This window comes from Scyliorhinus torazame, chromosome 12, assembly GCF_047496885.1.
Source record: "Scyliorhinus torazame isolate Kashiwa2021f chromosome 12, sScyTor2.1, whole genome shotgun sequence".
Lineage (NCBI taxonomy): Eukaryota > Metazoa > Chordata > Chondrichthyes > Carcharhiniformes > Scyliorhinidae > Scyliorhinus > Scyliorhinus torazame.
The window spans coordinates 55,927,741-55,949,619 of record NC_092718.1 but is presented as its reverse complement, the minus strand read 5'-3'; the positions used below and the strand labels follow the sequence as shown (position 1 = coordinate 55,949,619).

At 44.6% G+C, this 21,879-nt stretch overlaps 1 protein-coding gene and 1 long non-coding RNA gene across 2 annotated transcripts in view; both read right to left on the bottom strand.

The window, feature by feature from the left end:
* sh3gl3a (SH3-domain GRB2-like 3a) overlaps positions 1 to 15,193 on the bottom strand; it is a 185,138-nt gene extending 169,945 nt beyond the window's left edge. Inside the window, exon 1 of the mRNA XM_072468731.1 lies at positions 14,905 to 15,193. Within this exon, the coding sequence (XP_072324832.1) occupies positions 14,905 to 14,949 (45 nt within the window). The 5' untranslated portion in view covers positions 14,950 to 15,193. The remainder of the gene's footprint in view (positions 1 to 14,904) is intronic.
* LOC140386411 (uncharacterized) lies at positions 1,297 to 5,114 on the bottom strand. Its single transcript, XR_011933609.1, has 2 exons — positions 5,056 to 5,114; positions 1,297 to 3,961 (listed from the first exon to the last, which is right to left on the bottom strand). It is a non-coding gene; the product is annotated as an uncharacterized lncRNA (long non-coding RNA).
* Positions 15,194 to 21,879: the final 6,686 nt, after the last annotated feature.

Below are 21,879 nucleotides of genomic sequence, written 5' to 3'. Positions count from 1 at the left end.
ATAAGCAGGTTCATAAGCGGACCAGCGATTCGCCAGAAGACCATTCACCTACCCAATCTCATCAAAACCGCTTTAAAATTTAATTAAATATAATGTTCTATCTATTGTAGTTTACACAAACTCCCAATATAATTGAGAATTTTAAATATTTTGTATTTCAAAACATGGAAACCCTTGCAAATATTAAATATGCTACTGTAATATGTTGTGACAGTACCTTGGGGCTACAGTGCATCATCCACCTGGTTAGGATTCTGCAGCATATTCAAGACAATTGAGAATTGCTAAATATTGGAGTTGAAATTAATTGAGATGACTTTCATCCCTCCACTACTGGTTCAATGTTACAATACCAGCTCAGCTATAGAAAAAATAAATCCATGGTTATAATGCAGTTTTGCAATAGTTGTCAGGCTTGTGCATTTATTTAAATGAGTTTCCAACACTATTTTTCAGGGTGAAAGGAATAAATTGCAGCCCTCTGAGCATAGGAGATGTTCTCTTGTAAATTGGTTAAATATAATGGCCTGGTATCTGAAAACTACTCATTACACAATTGTCGCACTGAAGCAAGGTAAATACCTTGCATAGTATCTGAGCAACAAGCATTAGTGTCACTGGCTTGAATATTTGAAATTAAAATCTGCAACAGAACGCAGTCTCTGGACCTGAGAAACCACACACATCATTACACAGTTGGAACAAACAGACTCATTGGGGTACAGTACTTACAGACTAAAATAAAAAGTGCTTGGCACAGGAGTAGCATCATGAAATGTCTCTATAATGCAAACTTCTGCGCTAATGATCCACGCTATTGTAGCTATTTAACTGCGGCATCAAGGAGAAAGGCAGGCATGCGTGACAGCTAAAAGCCCACAAAGATCAGAATCAAAAGCAGACTAAACAACAGATTAAATTGCTTCCATTACACATGTGCGCATTTCCCACACCCCGACAAAGAGGAATATTCTGATATGAAGTGTTAGATTGGTTCAGCAGCAGTTGAGGTTCAATTTCCATTCCAGTGACGCGAGTGAGTGATCTAGTCTAACATTTCAGGTGCTGCTTGTTGGATGTACAGCCCTTCATTTCGACAGTAAACCTCGGTCCATCTGCATGTCCAACAGGCTCTGTGGTACTGTTGCCTTTTTTACCTACTGTAAATATGGTAATCAATGAGGTTGCCCTTCTTTCTTTGGATATCAATATTATATTGCTCAGAGACGCCAGGTATCAAATGATACCACCACAAGGTTCAACCGGATATCGATCAAAGAGTCAAACACCAGTTAGTTAGTTCAAGATCAAGGGCACTTTATTTACATACACAATTAATCATGCAACATAGACACTACTCGTTAAACTGCACCGATCAACTATGACAACCTGTACTTAACTTCAGGCACCCGGCTTAGGTCAGAGGACCAGTGGCCATTGTTCGAATCTAGGTCTATCGGGTCTGCAGAAGTAGCTGCTGCTCAGCTGGGCTCATCCGTCTGGTAGCGGGCGTTGAACTTGCTTCTGGTGGTGCTGCAATTGGAAGTAGACGTTGCCGGAACACCAGGTCCAAGAGAGGCCGAACACATGGTGGTCTCTCTCTTTGTCCTTGGGGGTTTTCACGCTCTTTTGGGCGGTCCTTCAGTTTGGACCTCACTAATTGCGTAATTCTTGATCACTGTGCTTGATTTGAACAAATAAAGGGGCGGGTGCCTTGATGGCTGGGCGTGTCCTAACCGGTCATTGACCCTGTTGTTTACACTTCCTGAGTACAGGGAGTGGCGCCGAAATGTCTGGGATTGTATCGGTTGCTCAAGTATCAGTCCTTTGTCTGACAGAGAAGGGCCATCAAAATGCTAATCGGTTGGGGGTTTCGATACCGTCTGGATTCTTCGCTCACAAATATACATTCAGGCTCTGAGGCTGCCCATTATACTTTGTGACCGTCCATGTTCTTTATTATAAATGGCCATCCCAGATGGCTAAAGTACCACAGAAAGAGGAGGAAGGGATTCCTGATGCCTTGGACAACATTTACCCACCAAACTAAATTGCAATAAAATTGCTGTGCACAAACAGCCCCCTTTCTCTGCCGAACAACTTCAAAAGTAATTAATTGGCTCAGGAGAATTTGGGGATAGCATGATCACCTGACAATATTAATGCAAATTCCTTCAAGTTACATTATTACACTACACATCAATTTGAAATTCAAAGTAAATTACATTCCTGAATGTTGCGAATTCTTTCTAATACACCCTTAACCTAGCTGGTCCCTGATGTGACAATGAATGCCACACCAGGCATTATTCCAATGGGAAACTATGGATGGAGATGGATGAAAAATCTACAATGACTGTTTCCTTGGCCTATCCATAAAATGGCCACTTTGTCAAGGATAGATTCCGAGAAGTTACCATGTTTGGCACCAACTTGGTTGCAGCAGTTATCGGAAGGACGACCTACTTAAATTTCAGTTCCCTTTGGGCTCCACTCCAGATTTTTTTTCCCCCACAAGTTAGGGGAGTAATTCGATCATAGCTGTGAGTTTGATTCGTGAGTACCAGTGGATGTCCACACGTCCCCACAATGAATGTCTGGGGACCAAACTTCCTCAGAGCCCCTCTGAAGCTTTTGCCTAGGACTGTGAGGGACTCGGTTTCCTTGCGTCCCCACGAGGAAGCACTGCTGAGGACTTGCCGATGGAGAGGCTGTGCACTGACAAGGAGAGAATTACACCATTGGCTCTCTTTTTTGAATTACTGCTAGCCAATCAGGCTGTAAATGAAACAAATTGCCATACACGAGTAGAAAGCATACCAACTCTCTTCACCCTCACACTAGATGCATCATACCTTCAGTAATAATGACAAAAGGTGTTGGACACACTTGCTGAATTTACATCCAGGCAACTAACAACCAGCACATTTCATACAGTTTGATGGTGTTTACTAATTAAGGATTTGATCAGTGAGAGTTTAAGTAGTAATCAACACTATTTACCAGAAAATAACACACATGGTTGGCCTAAAGATTCAGGCACGTACACAACCCCTACACCTGGATGGCAAAATCCAACCGATCCCGATATTGGGCCTCAGACACAGCACAACAGCATACGGCAAAGACTAGAGAGAAATCGACCGTCGGGTAAATGGGACATAAAGTTGGATCAGAGATGGGGAGGCAAGACAACTTGAGCTGGTGGGTGTGGGGAGGTGCCTGGAGTTGTGACAAATTACTGAATTGAACTGGAAAATAATTGGGGGATAATGCAAGTGATACAGCAAATGATACATACTATTTCTTTAAAGTTTGAAGATTCCTGCTATGAGAGGATTATACATTAAACATTTGGAACATAATTTTGATGGAAGGTTGGATAGGTCAGCAAGCATCAATTAGGTTGTGTGACATTAATCTAACTCCACACTACTTGCCATTCATTAACTAGTTGCTCATTTTGAAAATGAGGGAAAAAAATTCCAGATTCAAGTTATGCATCTTTTCATTCAATATAGCACTCTATAAAATAATTTACCATTTAGATTTTAGATCTGCTTTCCTGGTCAACTTTTTGGAAGTCAGAATAATCTACATCACATATGCACATTTTAGAGATTAACCTTCATAGAATCTTTAGTGAAATTAAATTAGAAATTTCAGTTACAATAAACAAAACAACATACCTACGACATTTTTCTAAATTTCTTTTTTTGTAAAGTCCATGAGTGAAACCTGATTAGATATTCTATAATGAGCTAGTAAAGAACTTTTGAAGTGTAGTCCATTGTAGGAAATGGGGCAGCCAATTTGTACACAGCAAGCTCTCACAAACAGCAATGAGATAATGGCCAGATCATCTGTTCCGATGTCAGCTTCAAGGCCTGATGAGGCTGAATGTTGGGGTGAGGCCTGATCATTCAGGAAGTGGCTTGCTCCTTTTGGGGAGTGGGAGAATCTGTAACAAGAGGAGCAGGATACATGTTAAGTACATGTGGATAGCCATTCAGCCTGTTCATACCCAGGCAATACATGGGATGTCACACGTACTGCATTAAACCTGCTGAAACGCATTTGCACTAGGACGGTACGTTATTATAATTGCACAAGCCAGAAACATGTCTCCACCTGCTTGCGTATCATTCATGTCATCAACGGCTTCCCACCGATAAACTCCATCATGTGGTTAAAAGAAGCAAGATGTTTGAATTCCTGAATTCTGTTGTCCATTTCACTTGGTGCCTTTGGTTCTTCTTTCACAAGGGCAATGTGCATTCAATGAACAAGCATACTGGACAGGCAGCAGCATTCGGAATGTGAAGGAGGTTGGCTACAGAATATTTGAGTGCTGGTAAGAGTGTGTGACGAATAGTAAATAATGACAAACAGTCTGCATCTGCATCTTTCCAGGTTGTTGTTTTTGGATTGGAGTTGTAATTCCAGCAGGCTCCTGGATGACTTTGAGTTGAACATGATAAACCAGTAAAGACAACACAGCGGAGCCATGGTAGGGACTTGAGTTTCTTAGAGAGGGAAACTGGAGTTGACGGTGGCTGAGATGGAGCACGTTCTGGAGAAAACAGAGTTGGGATCTGGTGGCAACAGAGGCAGCCCACACGGGCGGAAATGAAGCAGCCACTTCAGCAAACAAGGACATAACAAATAGGTGGGCTGGACAGAGAAGTGTGCAACGGAAAGCTAGCTGCTTCGATAGCAGGAGCAATATACAGTAAGGATGGAAGTGCAGATAGACAATGGACAGGTGCTAAGTTGGTTGGATACAAGAAAAGTAAGTACAGCAGAGGAGGGAGAGTGGTGAAGAAGCCACAGGGAAGGGGTAAGGAAAATTGTTGGACAGGGTGCCAGCCAAGAAAAGGACTAAAATTAAACAAAGATATATTTGGAAAAACAAAACAGATGTACGATTCCTAGTTTGATTGCAATGTCTTACTGAGTAATATATAAATGAAAATAAATCTGAATACCCACTGATTACTGACAATACATTTACCCTATGATTAAATCAGACAGGAGTGTGGCCAAAGCATTTACCATCATTGTTCGCAGATCTCCATGGAAATTCACGTGATGGAGCAGATGCAGGTGTTTTAAAAAGGATCTTCTTTCAGCATATAATGCAGGATGCATTATTCTGTTGAAAAGATGTATTTGTTATCTCTTAAAGACTACATCATCTAATTATTGTTACATATGTCTTGTTTTCCGACCAAAAAACCATAGGCCATTCTTCTCAAATATTTCAGCAGCTGTGCCAAGACTTGTCCCACGGAGATAGAATCACAGAAGTGCTACAACACAGAACATGGGACTTAGAATCAGCAGCCGGCCATTCGGCCCTTTGACCCTGTTCAATAAGACCATGGCTGATCTGGTTGAGGTCTCAAGTCAATTTTGCTTTCTGTGTCCCTTGTCTATCAAAAATCTGTCTTACTCAGCCTTGAATAAATTCAATAGCCCAGCTTCCACTGCTTTCCGTGAAAGAATTTCACAAAATTACCTGGAGAGAAAAATAATTACGCCTCGCCTCCGGTTTAAAAAGGAGATCTCTTATTCTTAAACTGCATCCCCTAGTTCTAGTCTCCCCCACAAGAGGAAACATCCTTCCAGCATTCACCCTATCGTGTCCCCTAAGGTTCTTGTTTGTCTCAATAAGATAACCTCTATGTTTTCTAAACTTAACGGGGATATTAGATCCTGAGGGCAAAATCTCAGTGTAAGGGTTCGTCCATTTAAGACAGATGAGGACAAATTTTTTCTCTCAGAGGGCAGTGAATCTGTGGAATTCGTTACCGCAGAGGGCTGTGGAGGCTGGGTCGTTAATTGTGCTTAAGGCTGAGAAAGACAGATATTTAAGCAGCTGCAACCTCTATTCATGGCTTTCTTCGACCTCACAAAGAACGTCCTCCTCAAATTTTGCATGCCCGCAGAAATTCGTCAGCATTCACCGCCTGCTGCATGGTTTGATTTGATTTGATTTAGATCTATTGTCACGTGTACCGAAGTACAGTGAAAAGTATTGTTCTGCGTACAGACCAGGCAGTTCTTTCCATACATGAGAAACATAGGTCAAATGATAAGTACATAGACATAGATATTGGGTATTGGGTAAAACATACGGAGTGTTGTGCTACTCAGTGGAGAGATCAGTTCAGTCAGGAGTCTGGTAACAGCGGGGAAGAAGGTGTTTTAGAATCTGTTAGTGCGTGTTCTCAGACTTTTGTACCTCCTACCCGATGGAAGAGGTTTGAAGAGAGAATAACCCCGAATGGGAGGAGTCTTTGATTATGATGCCCACTTTCCCCAAGGCAGCAGGAGGTGTAGACAGAGTTGATGGATGAGAGGCGGGTTCGCACGATGGACTGGGCTGTGTTCACGACTCTGTAGTTTCTTGTGATCTTTGGCTAAGCAGTTGCCATACCAGGCTGTGATGCAGCCAGATAGGATACTTTCCATGGTGCATCGGTAAAAATTGGTAAGAGTCTATGCGGACATGCCGAATTTCCTTAGTTTCCTGAGGAAGGAGAGGAAGTCGTGATACTGGCCAGCAGCACAGTTCAATTCCCGCAACAGCCTCCCCAAACAGGCGCCAGAATGTGGCGACGAGGGACTTTTCACAGTAACTTCATTTGAAGCCTACTTGTGATAATAAGTGATTTTCATTTCATTTTTCATTCATCAATGGATCTGTCACAGACCCAATAAGAGTGCAAACTGAGGTCAAGCAAGGCTGTGTCATCACAACAAAACTCTTTCCCATCTTACACACTCATTTGTAAAGGTTTCACGGTGCGCCAGAGAAGTGCCGATGGAGGGACAGCTTCTCGGTGGCAGCGAGTCCTTCAGACGACTCTATCTCTTCTCCATGAAGCTCCCTGCTGGAGGGAAGCTACTTGACAGAATGAGCGGAAAACTACTCAATCTATGACACCTTCATTCCAGAACCAAGATCACCCCAACCTCTGTCATCTACCTGCAGCATTTTTTTTTGTTCCTTTAAAAAAAATTTAGAGTACCCAAGTAATTTTTTCCAATTAAGAGGGCAATTTAACATGGTCAATCCACCTAGCCTGCACATCTTATGGTTGTGGGGGCGAAACGACCGCAAGGACGGGGAGAATGTGCAATCTCCACACGGACGGGGACCCAGAGCCGGGATCGAACCTGGGACCTTAGCGCCCTGAGGCAGCTGCGCCACCATGTTCTCTAGCTGCACCATATTGACGACACTTCCATATGCGCACACTCAGAGACCAAGTTTGAAATCATTGTCGATATATTCACAAAGGTTTATGAAACAATAGACCTTCGGATAAACTTCCAGCACAAAGGTCAACGAGCAGCTGGCTCCTGCTGGGGAACACAACCCCCCAACTAATAGGATCCACAGTGAACTATTGAAAATTTAAATCATTTTTCATACCTTGGGAGCCTCCTCTCAGCAAGGGCAGTTGTCAATGATGAAACTCAATATCACCTCCAGTGTGCTAGGACAGATTTCGCCCATCTGAGGAAAAGAGTGTTTGATGATAAAGACCTCAAACCCGGCATCAAGCTCGTGGTCTGCAGTGCTAGCGGCACTCCTGTATACATCAAAGATAAAGATAACGTGCAGTAGACACCTTAATCTCTTGAGAAATATCACCAGCGATGCCTCCGTTAAAATCCTGAAAATTCAATGACACGTCAATATCAGTGTCCTCGCACAGGCCAATGTCCCAGTATCGAGGCACTGGTTATGGTTAATCAGCTACATTGGATGGGCCACATTATCCGCATGCCTGACACAAGATTCCCCAAACAAACTCTCTGCTTCAAACTTCACCACGACATGCGGTTACCAAGAGGGCAGAGGAAACGCTTCAGAGATATCCTCAAAGCCACCCTGAAAAAAAATTGAACATCCCCACCGATATGTCGGAATCTCTTATTCGAGCCTTCCTACATGTAGAAGGCATGGAATACACTTCTTACGCAACAACAGACAATATCACCTCAATAAGAAGTCTTAACACACCAGGTTAAAGTCCAACTGGTTTGTTTCAAATCACTAGCTTTCGGAGCACTGCTCCTTCCTCAGGTGAAATTCACAATCACCCGAGGAAGGAGCAGTGCTCTGAAAGCTAGTGATTTGAAACAAACCTGTTGGACTTTAACCTGGTGTTGTAAGACTTCTTACTGTGCTCACCCCAGTCCAACGCCGGCATCTCCACATTATAATCACCTCAATGGTGCGGTTGCAGCATGCAAGATGACAGAGTGCTAAAATGGGAGATATATGCCCTCAGTTCTCCACACCGAGCTTCACCCAGCCAGAATATCAAGAAAATTAATCAAGTAGTCGTGGGAAGGACGGCACAGAACTTTAGTCACCAAGTCACTTTGCACTGGACTTGCATATATCTGAGTGGTTGGGTACAAGCAGCAATGGCAAGAGTCTGGGCCACTTCTCATGGTCATAGAGCAGAGTTGTGATAGACAAAGTTTGTTTCACTTGCAGGTAGCTATTCATCTTGCATTCATCAGCCAAACGCAAGAATGAGTGCGAGACAAAAGACTTCTACTTTCACCAATATTGAGAATATCTTGTGTTGCTTTCATTTGATGTGCATTGGGAATGGAGGAGTGAAAACAGAATTCATAGAACATACACAGAACATAGAAGGAGGCCATTCGGCCCATCGAGTCTGCACCGACCCACTTAAGCCCTCACTTTCACCCTATCCCTTTAACCCAATAATCCCTCCTAACTGTTTTTGGTCACTAAGGGCAATTTATCAAGGCCGATCCACCCAACCTGCACGTCTTTGGACTGTGGGAGGAAATCGGCGCATCCGGAGGAAACCCACGCAGACACGGGGAGAACGTGCAGACTCCGCACAGTCAGTGACTCAGCAGGGAATAGAACATGGGACCATGGTGCTGTGAAGCCACAGTACTAATCACTTGTGCTACCGTGCTGCCCACTGATTTCATAGTATTTACAGTGCAGAAGGAGCCTATTTGGCCCAGCGAGTCTGCACCGGCCCCTGGAAAGAACACCCTAACTAAGCTTACGCCTCCACCCCATAATTCAGTAACCTCACGCAACAATTTTGGACACGAAGGGCAATTTAGCATGGCCAATCCACCTAACCTGCACATCTCTGGACTATGGGAGGAAACAGGAGGACCCGGAGGAAACCCACGCTCACACGGGGAGAATGTGCAAACTCCGCACAGACAGTGACCCAACCGGGAATCGAACCTGGGACTCTGGAGCTGCGAAGCAACAGTGCTAACCACTATGCTACCGTGCTGCCCTTGCTACCATGCCGCCAGACTCTTCATTTCTCACACATCTGTTATTTTCAGGCACTGGGCTTCAGTGCCATTGCACCGGATTTCGAAATCCATCAGGAATTTATCAGTAATACGAGTGATATCTCAGACTAAACAGTTTTAGTAGGCTCAATTGTTAAACTAATGTCAAATACTCCACTATGGGAAAATAACATTCACAAATACTTCCAAAAGAGTTACTTTGAAATTCTGTGACGAGTGCCATTTTTATTCAGAGGAGCAGATTTTCAAATTGAAATCAGAAAACTAAGCAGATAATTCAGTGAGGAGGATGCTGAGCATTATTGAGCCCGAATGCAACCCAAAATGCAACCCAGGAGACCTGTTGGTAGAAAGGATGTAAATAATGACACAGTGGTAGAGTCAAATTTCAGAAAATGTTTGCCAGCTGCTGTATATTACCATAGAAATGCTTATTAATGTCAAGCTGATTAGGACCAACGTGTTAAGAGTTGTAGATATCTTCAGACTTTCTGGTGAAAGGTTATTGACCTGAAACTTTAATTCAGTTTCTTTCTCCACAGATGCCACCAGATCTGTGGAGTATTTATTGCACTTGGCATGTTTATTTTGGATTTTCAGGGTTGTGAACTAATTACATCATTATATAAAAGGATGCATAAATTAGAACATAGTTGCTTGTACGTTTTAGATTTTCTTTTAGAGCTTAAGCCATATTGTGTAGCAATAACCTGGAGAGTACTGAGCTAATAGGTATTTGCAACAGAATCTTGGCAAGAACCTTTTTAACTAAATGAAGTTAGGCATATTTTCACACCAGAATGTTCTTTGCCCTTATCCATGACTATTCTAAACCTGAAGATTTTATGATCACGTTTTCCCCCACTGAAACTTGATCCAGTTTACTCCCAGAACTAGATCCAGCACTGTTACCTTCCTTAATCAAAACAACATAGAAACATAGAAAAATCTGAGCAGGGTGAGGCCAATTGGCCCTTTAAGCCTGCTCCGCCATCATACAACTCAATAGCCAAATCCTGTTTCCTCCTCCATATCCTTTAATCCCTTCCGCCCTAAGTGCGATATCTAACTGCTTCTTGAAAACATACAATGTTTTGGCCTCTTTCCAGTGGTAAGAAATTCCATAGGCTCACCACTATCTGGGTGAAGAAATTGATCCTCATCTCGGTCCTATATGGTCTACCCCATATCCTCAGACTGTGACCCCTGGTTCTGGACGCACCCACCATCGGGAACATCCATCCTGCATGTACCCTGTCCAGTCCTGTTAGAATTTTATAGGTTTCTAGGAGATCACCCCCCCCTCATTCTTCTGAAATCCAGCAAACACAATCCTAGCCGATTCAATTCTTCCTTATTTGTCAGCCTCGCCATCCCAGGAGTCAGTCTAGTAAACCTTCGCAGCACTCGCTCTCGAGCAAGAACATTCTTCCTCAGATAAGGAGACCGAAAATACATACAATATTCCAGGTATGGATACTGCGGATGCTGGAAGTCTGAAATAAATAAAAACAGAAATGCTGGAAAAACACAGCGGGTCTAGCATCATCTGAGGATAGAGAAATGGAGTTAACGTTTCAAGTCCAAGTCAGAAGACCCATATGGACTCGAAACGTTAATTCGATCTCTCTCTCTCTCTACAATGGTTGCCAGGCCGGCTGCGTTTTTCCAGCATTTTCTGATTTTCTTTCTGCCTCCTTTTCTTCTTGTGCTGCAAACATACTAATCAAAAACGTTATCTTCTACATAGAACCCATCAAAATGTTACAGCACAGAAGGAGGCCATCTGGCCTATCTTGTCCATGCCAACCAACGACACCCAGGTACCCTTTCTACTCCCACCTTCCTATACATAACCTTGTAGTTTACAGCACTCATAGTGCATATCCAGGTACTTTTAGGGTCTCTGCCTTCACCACCAACTCAGGCAACAAGTTCCAGACTCCCACTACCCTCTGCATAAAAAAGTTCTTCCTCGTGTCCATTCTAGACCTTCTGTCACTTAAATATGTAAATGTTCCTCCCTTTTATGCCATTACTTTCCCATTATACATTAAGGTAATTTCAGGACTTAATTATCACTTGATAGTTTGTGCATCTTTCTACAATTTGCTCCGTTATCACCTACCTACTGTTTGGTGGTCTATAAGAAACACAGAGTAGCATAATAGCTCCTCTTCTGTTCCTCACTTCTAACCAAATAAATTATTTGGATCTTTTTATATACATATAATCTTTATTGTCACAAGTAGGCTTACATTAACATTGCAATGAAGATACTGTGAAAAGCCCCTAGTCGCCACACTCAGGCGCTTGTTTGGGTGCACGGAGGGAGAATTCAGAATGTCCAAATTACCAACAGCACGTCTTTCGGGACTTGTAGGAGGAAACCGGATGCACCCGGAGGAAACCCACACAGATAGGGGAGAATGTGCAGACTCCGCACAGACAGTGACCCAAGCCACAAATCAAAACTGGGACCTTGGCATTGTGAAGCAACAGTGTTAACCATTATGCTACTTCAACCCTTCCATCCTTTTCCAGTGGTATAATAGTCTTTTGGATCAATCCTGCCAACCCACCAACCCCCTCATTATAGAACATAGAACATAGAACGATACAGCGCAGTACAGGCCCTTCGGCCCACGATGTTGCACCGACATGGGAAGTCAAAAAACAAAAGCCATCTAACCTACACAATGCCATTATCATTCATATGTTTATCCAATAAACTTTTAAATGCCCTCAATGTTGGCGAGTTCACTACTGTTGCACGGCCTCACCACTCTTTGCGTAAAGAACCTACCTCTGACCTCTGTCCTATATCTATTACCCCTCAGTTTAAGGCTATGTCCCCTCGTGCTAGCCATTTCCATCCGCGGGAGAAGGCTCTCACTGTCCACCCTATCTAACCCCCTGATCATTTTGTATGCCTCTATTAAGTCTCCTCTTAACCTTCTTCTCTCTAACGAAAACAACCTCAAGTCCATCAGCCTTTCCTCATAAGATTTTCCCTCCATACCAGGCAACATCCTGGTAAATCTCCTCTGCACCCGCTCCAAAGCTTCCACGTCCTTCCTATAATGCGGTGACCAGAACTGTACGCAATACTCCAAATGCGGCCGTACCAGAGTTTTGTACAGCTGCAACATGACCTCATGACTCCGGAACTCAATCCCTCTACCAATAAAGGCCAACACTCCATAGGCCTTCTTCACAACCCTATCAACCTGGCTGGCAACTTTCAGGGATCTATGTACATGGACACCTAGATCCCTCTGCTCATCCACACTTCCAAGAACTTTACCATTAGCCAAATATTCCGCATTCCTGTTATTCCTTCCAAAGTGAATCACCTCACACTTCTCTACATTAAACTCCATTTGCCACCTCTTAGCCCAGCTCTGCAGCTTATCGATGTCCCTCTGTAACCTGCTACATCCTTCCGCACTGTCGACAACACCACCGACTTTAGTGTCGTCTGCAAATTTACTCACCCACCCTTCTGCGCCCTCCTCTAGGTCATTGATAAAAATGACAAACAGCAACGGCCCCAGAACAGATCCTTGTGGTACGCCACTTGTTTTTCCTTCTCCTCACCATGTTCTTTTCACTGTGGATTTATGGTGCTAAAACCCCTCCCAACCCCAACAGGACAATCTGCTTCTGCCTTCAACGGTGGTCCAACAAGTCCCCAACCCCCCTCCACACTGAATGAACTTGTGAACTTTTTCTCACATTTGTCAGGCCAAGAACATTCTTTGCAGGCGAGACAACATTTACTTGTATTTTTTCACATGCTTACTGTATTTTCTCACAGTGTGGTCTCTTTAACATCAACAAGACCAAAAACAGATTGTGCAGTTACTTTGCTGAACACACCAATGGAGCAGGAAGCAAGATGTGGAATGAACTCCAATAAAAAATGGAAATCTAAAGATGGATTAGCAATCCCTGGATCTTGCTCATTTACTATTAGGGATAAGATGCCAATTGTCAACAGCAGAGTTTCAAAACACAAACCAAGGCCTCAATATCTCACTGGCCTTGCAGGAACTGAACTACTGGTCTGTCAAACTGCCAAATATCAAACTCCAATTTTGAAAAGATAACACAAACAAGCCACATTTTCAAATAAAATGGTGACCTTAGTACAAGGACACGGAAGGAGATTTTTCCTTTAAGACAAACTGTAACTTGTAAATCATGGAAAATGGACTTGCGATGCAGGCACCAGAGTACAATGGCACCAATCTGGTAATTCAAAGTGACTGGGGCTGTTTTAGGAATTACTGATTTTATTCTGAAATTGTTCTTCCCCTTTTCAAAAAAAATACCCAATCTGCAATTCATTTTCTCAACTCAACCTTCCCACTTGCTGCTAGTGATGTTACATAAGGCAAGGTAACTAGTCATGTATGCATTATTGGCAACAAAGATACCAATATATAAATGACAACAGCAATACAGTGAGTACATTAATATGGAATATTTACTAGCAATGCCATGATTTTGAATTTCTCGATAATCCCCATTCAAACAAACAGCAAGATCTATACTTCAGTTATAACCGCCTCCTGGAAGCTCAAGATTTATTGGCAATCTGTTTACAGCTCTTTGAAATGTGTGTTGCATTTTTTTTGCCAGCTTGCACGCTATAACCTCCATGGGTTGGTTGTAACAAGGAAACACAACACATCATCACCACCACTATTACAAAAACAGATCCTTGTCTGCATTTCGAGTGAAGCATTCATCCATCTCAATACAGCAGTTTCATCAACACATAAGATACGTGTGTTCTCCCTGGCACCAACGGTCTTCTGAACCATTATATGCCAGACACTGAACATCACTGCCAATGCAATATTACTGGACACCACATGCACATAAGCGTTGAACTTTAAAGAATTGCAGTTTTGCAATGCATGGATTGCCACAATACAGCATTAGAAATAAGTTTAAGAGGTTTACTATTGCCTTTAATGCAATGCAGACACAAGAGGAATTCCAAAAGGGACAGGGGCATTTTTATGCAGTGTGAGACGAACTAAAAGTACCCCCTCCCCCAGTGAGATGGAAAACAGCCAAAAAGGCCCAGTCGCTGAGATCTGCTGGTCACCAGTTTCAGAGTTTGACATACTAGCATTAACCAGTGTGGACAGTATTTGTTTAACAAATTAAACATGGATTTGTGAGGGGGGTGTTAAGATAGCCCACAGCCTGCACATGAACGATTGTACGTGTCGGGGTTGAAGGTGGGGGGAGTATAAACCCCAATTTACAACACACATCAAAAGGCATTTACAATTTGTAAGGAAAAATAAATCTTTTCCAAAAAATAGATGCCGCATATGTAATTATACACACTCCACAGGAGGGTGCAGCTATCCAGCAGCACACACAGACATATTAGCATAACCTGTGGCTGTACCGTTATTGGGTCTCATGCCATTAAAGGAGAGACTGACTATCCTGCAAGCTGTACCAGTATATATATATACACACACACACACACACACACAGAGGGCGGGCACGCGATGGTGGGGAGTCTCCTACCTGACTAGCTTTATGGAATTGTTTCTTCAAGCCGGCAACCGACATCTTTGACCCTCTTGAGGGTATTGAGGGAGAGGGCTGAGAGACAAAGCTGGCTTTTTTTGTTGTTGTTGCTGCTGTTGTTGTTGTTTTGCTTTTGCGTGCTTATGTAAGTTGTTAAATGTGCAATCTTTGAAACGGAGTTGTAAAAGCGAGCCCCCTCGCCAGCCGAGGACTTAGCTACTTGTGTCCAGCTCTCACTACACTAACACTGGGCTGTCACGGCGACACTGTATCGCCTTCCAACATTCTGCGCGTGCCACACCGCCCACCTCACCACTCGCCCTCCCTTATTGGCCAGCGCCGGTGTCCGTCAAGGGAGGACGTATGCAGATTACCGCGCTGCCGCAGATGACGTCACCACGTCTCCCTTATTTGCATTTTAAATAACCACAGGGACTATGCTTTCAGTGGGCCACCTGTGGGGAGGTGACACTACCAGCAAAATCAACCCCTGGTTTGATTTATCTTTTGCAATGACACATTTAATTACAGTAAGAAGTCTTACAACACCAGGTTAAAGTCCAACAGGTTTGTTTCGATGTCACTAGCTTTCAGAGCGCTGCTCCTTCCTCAGGTGAATGAAGAGGTATGTTCCAGAACATATATATAGACAGATTCAAAGATGCCGGACAATGCTTGGAATGCAAGCATTAGCAGGTGATTAAATCTTTACAGATCCAGAGATGGGGTAACCCCAGGTTAAAGACGTGTGAATTGTGTCAAGCCAGGACAGTTTCAAGCCAGGATTTCGCAGGCCAGATGGTGGGGGATGAATGTAATGCGACATGAATGTGATGGTCCCGGTTGAGGCCGCACTCATGTGTGCGGAACTTGGCTATAAGCTTCTGCTCAGCGATTCTGCGTTGTCGCGCGTCCTGAAGGCCGCCTTGGAGAACGCTTACCCGGATATCAGAGGCTGAATGCCCTTGACTGCTGAAGTGTTCCCCGACTGGAAGGGAACATTCCTGCCTGGTGATTGTCGCGCGATGTCCGTTCATTCGTTGTCGCAGCGTCTGCATGGTCTCGCCAATGTACCACGCTTCGGGACATCCTTTCCTGCAACGTATGAGGTAGACAACGCTGGCCGAGTCGCACGAGTATGTACCGCGTACCTGGTGGGTGGTGTTTTCACGTGTAATGGTGGTATCCATGTCGATGATCTGGCACGTCTTCCAGAGATTGCCATGGCAGGGTTGTGTGGTGTCGTGGTCACTGTTCTGAAGGCTGGGTAGTTTGCTGCAGGAAAGGATGTCCCGAAGAATGGTACATTGGCGAGACCATGCAGACGCTGCGACAACGAATGAACGGACATCGCACGACAATCACCAGGCAGGGGTGTTCCCTTCCAGTCAGGGAACACTTCAGCAGTCAGGGGCATTCAGCCTCTGATCTCCGGGTAAGCGTTCTCCAAGGCGGCCTTCAGGACGCGCGACAACGCAGAATCGCCGACCAGAAGCTTATAGCCAAGTTCCGAACACATGAGTGCAGCCTCAACCGGGACCTGGGATTCATGTCGCATTACATTCATCCCCTACCATCTTGCCTGCAAAATCCTACCAACTGTCCTGGCTTGACATAATTCACACCTCTTTAACCTGGGGTTACCCCATCTCTGGATCTGTAAAGATTTAATCACCTGCTAATGCTCGCATTCCAAGCATTGTCTGGCATCTATGAATCTGTCTATATATATGTTTCTGGAACATACCTCTTCATTCACCTGAGGAAGGAGCAGCGCTCCGAAAGCTAGTGACATCGAAACAAACCTGTTGGACTTTAACCTGGTGTTATAAGACTTCCTACAGTGCTCACCCCAATCCAACGCCGGCATCTCCACATCACATTTAATTACATTGTTAAGCAAAATATTCCGTGTTGGAAATCTGAAATGGAAACAGTTAGCCTCCATCAGTTAGAATCGAATTGCTAGCCAATTCACTCCTGGGGTGTAAATTGTGATCTTTTGAAACTTGGCATTTTTGCATTTGTCCTGATGAGTGCAAGGCGAAAAGCTTGAGCAACATGTCTCTTTTTTTCAGCAATGTAAAAGCAGAAAATGTCAGAAATGATCTGCAGGTATGGCAGAATCTGAGGAGAGAAAAAAACAGCATCAACATTTTGTGTTAGGCAATGTGCTACCACCCATTTGTCATTTATTCACTCCTGCTCACCCTATCGTAAGCCTTTTCCCTGTGTCCTTTCCTACTCACCTCACAAAAGGCAGAGATGATATGACAAAACCATTTTTAAACATAGCTAATGTGCTGCCTGGAACGTGATGGAAGTAAATTCAAAAGATAATTGGGTAAGTCCTTGAAGGATAAAAAAAACAGGAATAAAAGCAGGAGGGTGAAATTACTTGGTTAGATTTGCCAGAGAGCTAGCCTGGGCACGAATGACCAAAGTGCTTCCTTGAATCCTGCATCATTCTATGATTCTATGATATTTTTTGAGCAATTAGTTGAGGAATAAATGTTCGCCATGACATCAGAGGAACTCTTATGCCCACCTTCAAATAGTGTCAAGGGATTTTTTATGATTGCCTGCAAGGAGTGACAGGGTTTCAGTTTAGCACCTCATCCATAAGTCCCTCACAGAATCACAGATTGGTTACAGCACAGGAGGAAGGCCCATCATTTTATGCTGGCTCTTTGAGGAAAAACTCAGCTGATCCCAAACAACTATCTTTTTCCCCTAGCCCTGCAGATATTTTTTCGGCACGCCACGAGGAGGACGTGCAGACTCCACACAGACAGTGACCCAAGCGGGAATCAAACCACTATTAGGGCACTGTGAAGCAACAGTGCTAACCACTGTGCTGCCATGCCGCCCTGGCTCTTTCTCACCCTGGATCTCAAATTAACCCTTTAACCTGCTTTGTTTGATAGAGATTGTCGCCATCTGAGATGGCCACTTACAACTAGGTACAGAGAAACTCGCAAAGCCTAGCGGGTAAAATGGACAAGGCAAGACTCAGGCAGGCTCAGAGCCTAAAATGCATATTTGCAAGCAAGAAGTCCAGACGGTATCGAAACTCCAACCAATTAGCATTTTAATGGGGCCGATTAGCATTTGATGGCCCATCTTCACCAAAGCAAAGGACTGGTACTCGAGCGGCTGGTACAGTCCCAGACATTTCGGAGCCACTCCCTGTTCAAGGGAAGCGTAAACAACGAGGTCAGTGACCACTTGGGACACACCCAGCCATCCAGATCCCCGCCCACTTATTGGTTAGGAATCGAACAGAGTGATCAGGGATGACCTGGTACCCCGGTCACGGCCATCTCCAATTGCAGCAACACCAGAAGCAAGTCCAAGTTCAACACCCACTACCAGACGGATGAGCCTAGCTGAGCAGCAGTTACTCCTTCAAACTTGATAGATCCAGAATCAAACAGCGGCCACTGTTTCTCTGACCTAAGCTGGGTGCCCGAAGTTAAGTACAGGCTGTCTTAGTCGATAGGTGTAGTTAACTAGTAGTGCTTATGTTGCATGATTAATTGTGTGTAAATAAAGTACCCCTGACCTTGAACAAACTAACGGGTGTTTGGCTCTTTGATCGATAGCCGGTTGAACCTTGTGGTGGTATCATTCGATACCTGGCGACTCTAAGCATTAGAATATAGATAACATAGAAAGAAGGGCAAACACACTGATTGCCATAATTGGAACAGAGCCACAGAAAGGACAGAGTAAAAGAGTAAAAGAAGAAAGCGCAACAGTTATTGGTGACATCTGACGGGACTTGACCCAGAAGTGACTGTGTCACTCCGAGAGAACCCACAAAAGTGTTTGAATTAGAATCCAAATTTGGCAAAGTAAAAGAAACCACAAGCGAAACCAGTATCGATCAAACTTCGAGAATTTGGAAGTGTGTAATTTGCATGCGTACTAACAAAGGGATATAAGGTAAACTCGATAGATTTTGTTGTGTGAAACTTTCGGGAGTTAGGTAAAGCGGAAAATAGTTTGAGCCGTACCCATGTTTGCAACACCGCTTTATTCCCCCTTGTTCCAAATTTCCAGTAGACAGAAGTAATTGTAGGGATGTCCGTGAAGGCGATGGAACGCCTTATGCATCCACAAGTGCTCGAGGCCGCTGCGGCCAATAGATCAGAACAGTGTCCCGTATGGGAAGAAGAGATTAGAAGATACCTAAAGGGGAAAGGATGGCCCCTATGGTCGGAATTTTGCGCAAATAAAGAAACAGGTCCTGGCAGCATAGGATAGACTTGGTGGGACAGCCTGACCGAGATTCATAAGCAAAGGTTAAGCAAAGTTCGTAAGCTGATGGCAATCGTGTCCTGTCTGACACAATTGCGAGGCACAGAGGAGGTCGTGAGGGCTCTCCGTAAGCAGCTTGAGGAGAAGGAGAGAAGTAGAGAGGGAGATATTAGTGAAAGCGAGAGATGAAATGTGCAGCTCCGGGAGCAGTTAGCGGCGAAGAACAAGGAAACGGATGATGTCAAGCGGGCACATCAATCCTGCCAAGCCCACTTTAGCAGCTTCCAAATTAAGTATGATAAGGCCTACCAGGACATGCTACGTGCTGTAATGGTAAGAGAAGAAATGGAGAACCAGGTAGAACAATTGAGGAAACAGTGCGTTGATTTGAAGGCAGCCCTCCGAGTACTCCATAGTTCCACCACGGGACAGAGGCAGAGTTTGGTGGATCATGCCAAGTGCAGGCAGCAAATTGCAAAGTTGCAATCCCTGCTATCTGTTCAAAATGGGTTCAGAGACACCTTTGGCCCACAGCTAGATCAAGAAGATGGCCCCGATTGGCAGGAACTCAGTGAAACGGCCCAACGGTACGTGAGTGAGACAGAGAATCAGAATAGAGTCCCCCAGGCCCCGAAAAGAAAAGCACTCGCACCACCGACTGCACAGGCAGCACCCAACCCAATGAGCTCCATCACCACGCAGCGCAGGGTCACCACGGAAAACCAACCCGATTTTGTGTACACCACCCCATTAACCATCGCCCAGTTAAGAGATGCCCGCGAGAAGATAGAGGCTTTCCACCCCACATCAGACCCACACCACTTTTTCAAACTAGTAAAGAAACAGACCTGCATGTACAGTTTAGATGAGCAGGAAGAGGTAAAGCTCATAGTTATGTGCCTTGACCTGTCAGTTAGTTCAGCCCTTCCCGACCCACAAAATGTAGGAGGAGGTAGCCTCCAAGAGATGAAAACAGCCATTCTAGACGCCATTGGCTATAATAGAGGAGTTCCGGTAGAAGGACTCAACCGGTGCCGACAGAAAAAGGGAGAGCAGCCAACAGCGTTTGCTTGACACCTCTGGATCCATTTCACCGCGGCGGTATTTGGTGAGTTAGCACGCGCCCGTTTATCAGTAGACGATACGGCCAAATGGACCCGTACGCTAGTATCCCATGCCACAGAGGTAGGACAGGAGGCATGTGCTAGTTACGACCCCTCAGACCCGGCACACAATGAAGTGTGGGTTCTGAAACGCTTGTCGAGAGCTTGGGAACAGTCTGTACAGAGAAAGACAGAGCAGGAGCGAGTAGACGCCACAATGAATCCAGTAAGGGCACACCATGGGAAAATGAAGGCAGAAGTAACACGCAGCACCCTAAAGCACAGGAATGTTATATATGCGGACAGAAAGGACATTATGCACGAGAATGTCAAGCCCCCCCGAAACAGCAACGGAATCAGCCCAACCCCCCACCCATGGAACCACACCCAATGGAGCAATGCACCAGAGAGCCTGCTCCACCTTACGTGCCCCAGGGGTCATGTTACAACTGTGGGCAGTCAGGACACTTCGCCCGAGATTGCAGGAGACCCCCACCACCAGCTAGACTAGCCCTCAGATATGAAAGAGAACACCACCCACAGCAGCTACAAGTCCCAGCTGCCCCATGCAAACTGAGCGCTTACCCACCACTTCTCATGGCAAGGACACCTCAGCAATGCCACTTCATTTTTGTTTCTTTCCTCCTTCCTCTCTTCTTCGGTCACACTAAACTGACTCCATATGCTAGTTACACCCCAGGCCAAGTGTGATTTACGGTGTCCTATACTTTGATGGAACCTGCCTACTTTTATGTTTAGTTTGTTTTTAAATGTTGTACGTTCTCTCTTGTACGATTTTGTGTGTCAGCCTCATGGACACTTTCTTGATACAGTCATAATTACTCTTCTGACGCCACATGGCAGTTAAAGAAACAAGTTTGTTGGAGCCCATATATTTACAAATCTTACCGCACTTGGAAGGTCACTCAGGCAGTGGAGTAATGGCACTTATCCCCGCCCTGCCTGAGGACCCCCCACACATTTGGTCAGCCAAGCTCGGGTAGCAGAGCAACGGCACTGATCACCGCCCTACCCGGGGATTCCACCCATTCTTGCCATGCCGCGGATCATACGCACCACCCCATTCGGAGAATTGTTTTCGAAACTCTTTTGCTGTTCTTTTTCTTTCCTGTGGTTTAAAGAATACACTTCGCCACTACTTTTGCCCTTTCCGGCAACCTTTCAGTTGCTATCCCCCACATACTATTTACATGTCAGAATCACTTGGTTGGAAAAATGAGTTTGCAGAGGACGGAGAAATTGTCCGCCGACTCACCCCATCAAACACAGGCTGTGAGAGCGCTCGCACTGTGACAGAATTATTTTTCGGATGTCTTGTCTCCGCAAATGGTTGTTTTAAAAACAAAATGAGGGAGTCATATATGGTGACGATTCTAATGGGAAATTGACGTTAAGGAGAAACAGACAAACGAGATATTAAACAATGAGATTATAACAGACACTATGCTTGTTCCCCTGGAAAGATACGAAGGTACTCAACAACGAATGAAAGCCTGAACAAGATGAAGACGACCCTGATGACCTACGTCATGATCGTCGCTGGAACAATACAGTTGCGCGCGTTACCTACCTCCACCTCCCTCAC